Below are 10,170 nucleotides of genomic sequence, written 5' to 3'. Positions count from 1 at the left end.
TCACACTCTCTCTTATTTTTCTATCTCTCTCTTTCACTCTCTCATCTCTCTGTACATAGAACACTCTTGATATATATACATATCTATATATCACCATCTACCTCTATATTCTTTATCTTTCTCTCACTCTCATCTCTCTGCACACATTACATTCATGATACATATCTCTATCATCATCTACCCCTGTATTCTATCTCTCTCTCTCTCTCTGCATATATTTCCTCTTAATACATCTCTTTCTCTCTATCTATCTCTTTCATCTCTCTCCCTTTCTCCCTTCGTATATCTCTTCATATATCTCTTTCTCTTCCAGTCTGCCATGAGTTGGTCCAGGTCCGATGTCGGTATCTCTAGGCGTTGGGGTTGCCCTTCATCAAGTCAATGTCACTCTGGACCATCTCCGTCACCAGTTGCTGCATTAAGGAAAAACAGTAACAAGAACAAAATCAAATTACTCAGCTGTGCGAGGTGGAAGCTTCCGCTATTGTTCAAGCACTTAACAGTGAACTGAACCATACCACACTGTACTGTACTGTACAGTATGTCCCCCCCCCCCCCAAAAAAAAAAAAAAAAAAAAAAAATTACAATCAGATTTTCACATTGATAACTTCCAATATAATTTAACTGTCTGAATGCTACTTCATGGTCTAAAAATATAACATCTTACCTATATTATTTGCAGAAAACCCCATTCAATTTGGTTACTGCAAGTGGTCACAGAGAAATGTGGATTGTTGTGCTGCATGACATGGGTCTGATTCTTCCAAGTTTAGCACTTGCATGCTCTTGGAACTGCATATCAATGTGTGAACACAATGAACACAACTTGGAGGAAAGGGATTCCTGGCATGCTATACAAAATCCTAATTTCTCTTTAACCACTGAAGCAAATCAGATGGGGCTTTCTGTAAGATGTGGGTAATAAGTTATAGTTTCATACCCCGAAACTGTATTTGGATTGATTCAGTACTTTTAAAGTTATCGTTGTGGAGAGTCCCGTTGTAATTTTTTGGAGGACATAAGGTACTTTGCCAGATTGGGATTGTTCAAGTACTCTCTGGAGATAGCATACATGTACATCATGAGTTACTTTTTTTGATTTTCATTTACTACCAAATGTTTTGTACGAATGGGGTCATTCACGTGAGCACTTGCGCTATGTACATGTAAATGTGTCCCTAAAAAAGATAATCAACTCTGTGTTGTGACATAGTGTGTGTTATGTGCATTCTTCTCATGTCAACAGCTAGTACAGTCTGCTTTTGGACTACTCTGCATTCGAGCCCTCTGACACAGTAGGGTACGATACACTTTTGGAGCATACAGAGAAGTGGTCTACTTTTGGCATGGTATGGTACAGTACAGTACACTTTGGGAGCATTCAAGTGCTCCTCGGGCACAGGTACGGTACAACACATTTTCTGAGAGTGCTCAGACACACCCTATATTACCTTTTTTTTTTACGGGATCACAATAGATGAGGTTATTCATTGAAATTTGATTAAGGCTGGGAGATTTAAGCATGGCAGATTTCCAATTTAAAGGAAAGAATGAAGGGAAAGAGTCTATCCTACCAGTGGCACAATGGTCCCACCAAAGTACGAACACTTGGTGATGTTCTCGATGAATTTAAAATTCCAGAAAGACAAAGTGGACATCTCATCTAAAAGTTAACATGGATGAGCAATTAAGACTTACATCAAAGGAACATCTAGGTTTCCAGTTTAATAAACGCTCTGCCTTGGATGCATCTCCTTGAAGAAAATCCTGTGAAGAAAAAGACAGAAGAAAAGAAAAAGAATGAGAGGTCATTGTTTGTTTGTACTGTAAATAGGGAAGTAAAACACCAGTCAACCATTACATAAAATTCAATATGATCACAAATTGTATGGAATTGCAGTACGCTTAATCATCTCTATTGAGGCTGGAATGTGTGACTGTAGGCTATCTTGTAAAAGAATGATCATTTTTCAATTATGAACACCAACATAGTAATATGAATTTTCCCTCACTTCCAATAGAGTAATCAAAATAATGGCATTGTTTGTTTGTTTTTTATACACTGTATGAAGTCATTGACAGGAGAGAAAGCATAAGATTGTGAAATGGTAAATATTCCACATAACAGGATGTGATGTGGGGGAAGGATGCAGAATTGTATTTCCTTGTCGACAACACTCCAGTGTATTCAGATCACTTGCAAATGCCCAGACGGTCAAGTGTGAGATGACCTTGACAAAGACAGGTACTGGCTGTTAAGGGTCACACCTAGTTACAGCCCCCTTTCCACAAAAATCACCACTTCAAACAAAGGGACAACCGAGAAAAAAGGACTGGCCTGGGTGGACCGATTGCGAAACTGGGTCGCAGGCACGACCAACTCCCCTCCGCTCCACAGGACCCTCACGTAACGACTCTTTGCTGGGGATCGGAGTTGCTGCTTTTATCATCTACCTCTTTTTCTCCCTCTGAACATTCTTAACTGTTATTCATATCCCTGTAATAATATTTTGAGGAGACAGAAGTCAAATCGGGATGAATGGCCGAGGTGCCAAGTGGGACCAGAGAGCATCCAAGAAGGACACCGAGCCAATTGCAAAGTGACTGTCATCGTGTCCTTAACCCAGAAGAGGGAGCAAATTCTCTCGCCCGCCGCCCCGACAAAGTTTGTGTTGGCCGACAAAATAATTGACACACGAACTGAGAAGCCAAACAATGTCAGGACATTCCACAGACATCCAAAATATTGCACAATGGCCACTGATTATTTTGTCATCTGTCTTTTTTCACTTATAGTGAATACATAGCATATCATATTTCAGGAAGATCGAACAAGGTGACAATGCATAACATAACGATCACTATGATATCAAGAAAATGTTTCAGCTCACTTCAGCATAGCTTACCACTAAAATATGTAGACTTTTAAAACCCTACCACACACACCAACATAATTACATGTTGTATGATAACTACTTAACTTCTATTCTTGCTAACAATAAAAGTCTTCATTTGTTTGGCCATAGAACATCCAGCCTTCCTTAGGTAATCATCAAAGTGTGTCTTTTCTTTTATCATACACTCTCTGCTCTTTCTTTCATAAATGCTATATGGGAAAGTAGTTTTCTTTCACCATCCCAACCAACTGCAGTTCTGTCTTTGCAAAATATGCAAATGCCCCTCATCAACTTGACTCCCCCAATAGTTGCCATCCCATCCCTATGATATTCCTATGATTCAACAGTTGCCTCTTATGAAGCCACTTATATCATTCATTACTCTGCCACCACAGTCCCCTGTACCCCCACCCCAGTATGCATGAAAGTTTCAAAGTTTGACTCAATCATCCAGCCACCCATCTTACATGTATCACTGGACATCCCTCACGTCTCCACCCCTTTATAATCCTGGTCTGATTCCATGCAGTGGTTGCCTCTTACAATGTCTTCCAATGTTTCTCATATCATCTTGTATTCTTTCTTCATATTCTCCAATCATCCCCAATCCCCACGCAATGAATGCGTAGTCTTATTTAAGCTGAGTACGATTGTAGTTATACCCATCATTCACAGTTGCCAATGTGGTGAAGAACAGACGATGGAGCATATCATAGCCTGCCCTCTCCTACCAACCCCTTGTACCCGTGAAGACCCAGATCCTTGTCTACCTGTGCAAGGGAGTATGTGGAACACTGGTGTGGGCAGATATGAGACTAGCTGCGTAGTGACTCAAGAAGAAGAAGAGAAACTTGATTCCCTGTTCATTACTATCCCATTGTAATTAATTCCCTGATGCAACTCCAGTGGCAGATCCAGAGGGGGGCGCACCAGGTGTTCCCCCCTCTTCATTTTTGTTTAAACAAAAGAAATTAAAAGAAAAAATAGGGGGTGCAAACATCCCCCTTTAATTTCGTAAAGGCGCCTCCCCTTTACGGAATTTCTGGATCCGCCCCTGAACTCATTGGTTCCATCTGTTATTCAGTACCACATTAACCCCCACCATTAAACTCTTCATTTGTTGTTGTTGTTGTTGTTGTTGTTTCTAACCCGTTTCAACGTGTTCTGCCCCTTCCATCTCCCTCCTCCCAACTACCCCCCCCCCCCCCCCACCCCTCCCATCTGGTTCTCCTCACCCTCATCTTCCTCCCTGTCACTCCTTTCAGCATCCCTCCTGCGCAGGCCTCTAATTGCACCCATCCCCCTAAAGAACAATCACTCAGGCCAAATTGGACTATAGGGGGAGCCCTGCTGGGAGGACCAACGCCAGGTTGAGCGGAGGGATGGAGAGCAGGAAAGAGAGGGAGAGAGATAGAGATGGAGAGGGAGAGAGAGAGAGAGAGAGAGAGAGAGAGAGAGTGTGTGTGTGTGTGTGTGTGTGGGGAGAGATAGAGAACAAATGAAAGGGAGGTGGATAGATATCTCTCAACTGCAAAACTTCAACTGTCGACTCTGTGTGGGATGCCCTACACCAGGGAGGAGAATATAAAAAGTTGGGGCGGCAAAAACCTTGCATCTCAAAACTGTCAAATGTTCAGGAGAGCTACAAAACTTTGCAGCCAAAACATTAGAACAACTGCAATTGCATTTCCTTTGACATGGTGTGGTGGCTTCATTTTTGGGTCAAGCCAGCTTGGATTTGGACAGGACATCACTAACCTAATTATCTGACAATATTAATCCAAAAAAAGTGAATTTCACCAATATTTGAGATACAAAGTCTTGTCACCCCGGAGATGATATATCAAAATGTGTTTGATGGTGATCTATATGGTGACATTTTGCACGACATTAAGCTAGAGCAGAGGACTCCTATGTTCTGACAGGGCTTGTATCTGCCCCACTTCACATATTTCCTTGTGTACAAACACTTTTCAGCATATCTCCAGACCAAATAAAGAGCTACTCCATCACAATATCTAGCTGTACTACCTTGTACCTTCCAGCAATAATGTCAGACTTTCTGACTCTCAAAATGTTATGAAAAATGATTCACAATACGTGTATGTCTGACATGAAAAACAATAAATGCAGTGATCCACTACATGTTCATATTGAACACAGAACTTTTTCCTTCTTTAGAGTAAGTCACGACCTGCCTTAATATAAGGAGAACTTCTATCACGAATGTTTTTGTCACATAACAAGCAACATGTAACATATAAACTCGACAGTACAAGAATTCAATTCCTTCTTTGGTAAATGTGACTCATGTGTGTGTCCATGAGCTACATGAATGTTACAGAAAAATTTGCATCTTACAAAGTGCAAAATAAAGAAACAACAAATAAAGCACTGGTCACTAAATAATAATAAAAAATGGATGAATACATAAATAGCCAGATACATTATAGACAGGGGAAGACTTGTGTGTCTGTGTGAGTGAGAGGGAGAGAGGGAGAGAGAGAACGAGGGAGAGAGAGTGGAGCAAAGAGAAAATGAGGGTAGGAAATTGATTTCACACAGATTTCTTGACTGGATCTGACAGAATCTCAACTTCTCAAATCAGATGATCAAACAAGGTGATTATGGCAATATTTTCCTTCTCAACGGGGGCGTGCGCTAATTCCACGCCTTCGCTCTTGTCTGCGGTAACCAGTAACCAAGCACCATCCAGGTCGTGAGGAGAGGAGATTCGAAGAACGGGATGGCATCCTCACCAATGCATACCTCCTCTTTAAGGGTAAGATGCCTTTTTCGAAAAGATGCCTTTTTCGAAATGTTGCCAGGCAACACGGCCATAATTTCAGCTTCCACTCCGACAATGCGATAGACTGTTTCCGTAATTTTTAAAATTCATGGATGTTCTTTTTTTTTAACTCCTATGGTGACAAACCTCATCATTCACAAGCTCCTTCCAATTCTGTTTCTTTGGTAGGAATTCGCTTAGCATTTATCAGTGGTTGCTAGGTAGGGCAAACTTCCGGCAAGATTTGCGGTTGTCGAGGGCAATCTCTTGTGAACAAAGCATGAATAGAAATTTGAATTCATTAGAGAAATAGTCTATTCAAACAGTTTAAAATGGAGGGAAATTTACAAAGTTTGGGATAAATTTTCAGTCAAATTCAACATGTGCTGCTGACAGTGGTCCTGATCTAACGAGTTCCATTAGACACACACACACACAAAGAAGCATTCCACAAACAAAATGTCATCTTGGTTGCTCATTTGCCTTCCATGTGACAGGCAAGAAATTGTCCTTACACACAAACTGCTGATCCCTCCACAAGAAAGAAAACATATTGCAGAGGATTGATTATACAGAAAACTATACAGAAAATAAAAAAAAAACTACAACAACTGAGAAAGAATAAAACAAGGCTATGTCTATGAATGTGTGTGTGTGTGATATTAACAAAAAAGTACAGAAATCTCAAGACACGATTGGTCAATCCTTTCACGAACACTTTTTAAAATATGCCAATGACATTTAATGTAATTTTATTGGCAGCTGGAACAAGAGATGGGTTAATAGTACAGTTGATGTGATGTCTCATTAGGTAGGCCTTTCAGGGGATTCCAATTCAGGATGCGATATGACACTTTCACACGCGCATATATGTACTCAAAATGAAAGACATACACGTACATGTAACTATCGCACATTCTTATTTCAATATTAATAGAAAATAACAAGGGTATTTATGTCAAAAGGAATTTACTGCTTGTTTCCAACATCCATCAACTATATCAGCGGCCAGTGTGCTCCTTATCTTCTTAACTGCTGCTTAGCTCATCTGTCAAATGCTGTTTTGGATCATGGCATCTCTTTGCTGATGAAATCATGCAGAATTCACGACTGCCGGCAATAAAAAAAGAAGGCAAGAAAGAAAAGATGCACACGAGTAGAGCAGGGCTACCGCCTTTAAAGCGCCTGGAACCGCTTGCCCAAGAGGGGGGCCAATTTGTTGTGAAAATACGAGGACCAGTACCTCGACAAATGAGGGAAGTAAATACAACACACTGACAAGACAAACAGTGCACGGAGAGCCGCCCGAGCAGGGGTCTCCGTCCCAGAAAGAGGGGGAAACTGATAGCTTTCTATCATCCGAGGGAGGCATCACACACTCGGGAGGAGGCAAGAAAGAGAGAGGATTTTTTTCTTGGTTCAACGAAAAAAAGTTATATAAAAAGGGTTGAAGATCCCACTTTGTTTAGACCCTCTGGGAAGCCTCTTAGCTGTGTTTGGATAAACTCTGTTTGAAGTCAATGTTGGATGGATGGATAGACCATCCCTTTTTTCCCCCTTTTTTTGACAGGAACAAGAAAATCTACACAAGGAAGACACAAACAATTGCCTGCAACAACAAAAATATCATTTTCCCCATGTTGGATCTGTTTAGCAAGGGTGTGATTAAAAGAAATAAACATGACATAGAGATACAACTATCTATTTATCTTTCAGTCAGGCAAGGTTACATGACGTGACATGGACATTTATTTAAAAGCTATATTTTTTTTTGAAGAAAAATGTGAAAAAAAAAAGAGACACTGCTATCAGAGAGTGCAAAATTAAGAGATCTTTTTTTTTTGATTTTCGATCCCAGGGGCAAAAAGAGAAATGTCAAAGTGAAAAAGGCATTCTTGCTGATACCACAACTTAGGATAGTGTGTGTGGTTAATCATTCAATGATTTTTGGGAAGTACTACATACTCTGGTACATAGTACGTACAACACGTATTTCACAGAAAACGAGACTCACTTTAGTTGTATGATCTGCGGAATGCTAGCTGTTATTCACTTTGCATCAATGGCAATGTATTCTAATCCCTGATAAGCACACATATATACATACACACCAACACACATAAACATATCTTCTTTAATGTGTGATCAAATATCTGTGTGGCATGTATGTAAAAAACAAAACAAACAAACTACAAAATATTTAAAGTCTACTCTAGAGCAGATGAGAAAGAAAGAGAGAAATGGAGAGAGGGGGAGAGAGAAAGAATGGGGTGCACAGGGGGCGCGGAGAAAAAAAAAATAACCCTGCTACCACCCTAACACACAAAAAATAAAGACAAAAATACCAGCACAACACCTGTAGAAATGAGTCATGCAATAAGAATTTCCCCAATTCCATTCCATTCTTCTCCTCTTTTTTGTTACTGCAAAGGGTATGAGTCCTAATTCATTCTGGCAGTCGACTGTTTGGTAGTAGAGCCCCCCCCCCCCCCCCCCCCCCACCGCCCAGAGTAAGAAGCTCTACCACTGCTCCTTTCAGAGCCGGGACTGTTTGGCCAAAGGTTTAAGATGTTAATGAGTCACGCACATCCCTGGTGTCTTCCCGCTATATCATTATCTGTCGCCTCCTGGTGGCTACCAGCTACTTGTCATTTTTGATATGATATAAAGCAAACAAACAAACAAACAGACAAACAAACACATAAGAGATGCAATAGATTTGGAGATGACAATAATGATGACAACAATACATTTTTGAGATTTGGATTGTGGAATTAAAGTTGCTCTTTGATTATAATGAGGAGTTTGATTGGAATTTTTTTATCATTGTGCCAGGCCACAGACAATTTTTTTTTTTCTTTGCATTGATTATTTTGCTTTCCCATTTTGATGTTTGTTTTTTTTTCTCTGTCTGCAACACACAGAGGAAAATTCACATTCAGTGCAAGGCCCATTCGACAATAGTGATAATTCGGACAAGGGAAATTTTACTTATTAATGAAAAATAAGTTGAAATATCTCACAAAGAAAGCAAGCATTCATTTGAAAAAGGACCTCCAAAAAAGCCCAAAGAATTTTATAAGAGTATGAAACAAAAAAGCTTAGAAAGTGAATGTTAATCATACAGAGTTAATAAAAACAGATGAAGCAGAATTTTAATATATAGGATTACAACAGAATGATTATAAAATTATCAATTCTTCACCCATTATCTCTACACTTTGCCTTCCAATGTCTGGATGTGACAATGGGCCAGAGTTTCGGTCTAATAACAGCCCACATCATCCTCAAACACCAGATGTAATCAATAATGTTGAGACAAAGCAGAGAGGATATTACAGCATTATTTCTAAGTTAAATATATCACTGGATCACCCCGAATGACTCATACTATTAAATCTTTTAACCCCTTCTACCAGGTATTTCCTTCCACTAAGAGTTGCATTATTCTCTCTCTTTCTCTTTCTCTTATGTTGTGACTATTATCTTTCCTCAAACACGCAATAACTCCAGTTTCTATTCTTCGGCATTGCCATCGGCAGGAAATGTCACAATGCCTCACCAACTAAACGACTTCTCTCTGTCAGACTGTTCATAAAAGAAAGGGGGAAAAAAAGGATGAGGGAGAAGGGAGCTACACTTTTCAAGTTGTTGTTTCCACCTTTTACCATTCTCCCCCCCCCCCCCTGCACTTTGCATGCCACAACGACAAGGCAAACAAAAAAACTCAATTACCCGTGCCACAAAAGACGGCGGACAAGGGGGTCCAACACCTCGGCAAAAGAAGTCCACAAACACGCGGATCAGATTTGGAGTATTTGTTTGTCATAATTCACTTCTCAAACTTGTTCTTTAGAAAAAAAGGGGGGGGGGGAGTGTACCCCTAAGGATCTGATTGGTAGTCACACGCACAAAAAAAAAAGAAAGAAATTAAATCAAGGATACAAACTCAAAGAAAGTCACTCAACCACATGTGCAACCTCTTTGGTTATTCGTTCAAATGCTGTCAGTTGATTAATAGGCCCTCTAGCCATATACTACATGACATTTATCAATTAATGGATGTCGCCCTTCCTTTATGTACTCTCAAGATAATATATATGCTAAATTTGTCATAGATCTATATGGACTGATTTATCAATTGCAAATATGTGGAGGGGCATTTTGATGGTGTAGATTTGTTTAGGTCATTGATCACTGTGCCTAGCAGGTATCCCTGCATGACAATGCATTGAGACAAAAGGGGGGCTTCGAGAGGGTTAATAAAAGGAAACGATCTCTATGGATGAAGGGGGCAAACACAAGATTCATTACGAGGATGCGGCTTCTTGTTGCCCTGGCTACTTTGATTGCCACTCGTGTCGCAGGTGGTCCCAATTGTTGGCGAATCCTATGTTTTTACAGGGGAATAATACGAGAAGCCCTCTCTGGATCCTGAAGAGGGTGTAGACAGGAACCCCCCTGAATGGGGAACCGTCTCTCTG

At 40.3% G+C, this 10,170-nt stretch overlaps 1 protein-coding gene across 1 annotated transcript in view; it reads right to left on the bottom strand.

Moving 5' to 3' along the window:
• Positions 1-278: 278 nt before the first annotated feature.
• Positions 279-10,170, bottom strand: part of LOC140233331 (GDP-mannose 4,6 dehydratase-like) — a 113,807-nt gene continuing 103,915 nt past the window's right edge. Inside the window, exons 10-11 of the mRNA XM_072313440.1 lie at positions 1,700-1,768; positions 279-413 (exon numbers count right to left, since the gene is read on the bottom strand). Coding sequence (XP_072169541.1) covers positions 351-413; positions 1,700-1,768 — 132 coding nt within the window. The 3' untranslated portion in view covers positions 279-350. The remainder of the gene's footprint in view (positions 414-1,699; positions 1,769-10,170) is intronic.

The sequence above is a fragment of the Diadema setosum genome, chromosome 9 (assembly GCF_964275005.1).
Source record: "Diadema setosum chromosome 9, eeDiaSeto1, whole genome shotgun sequence".
Lineage (NCBI taxonomy): Eukaryota > Metazoa > Echinodermata > Echinoidea > Diadematoida > Diadematidae > Diadema > Diadema setosum.
This window is presented reverse-complemented; position numbering and strand designations above follow the sequence as displayed.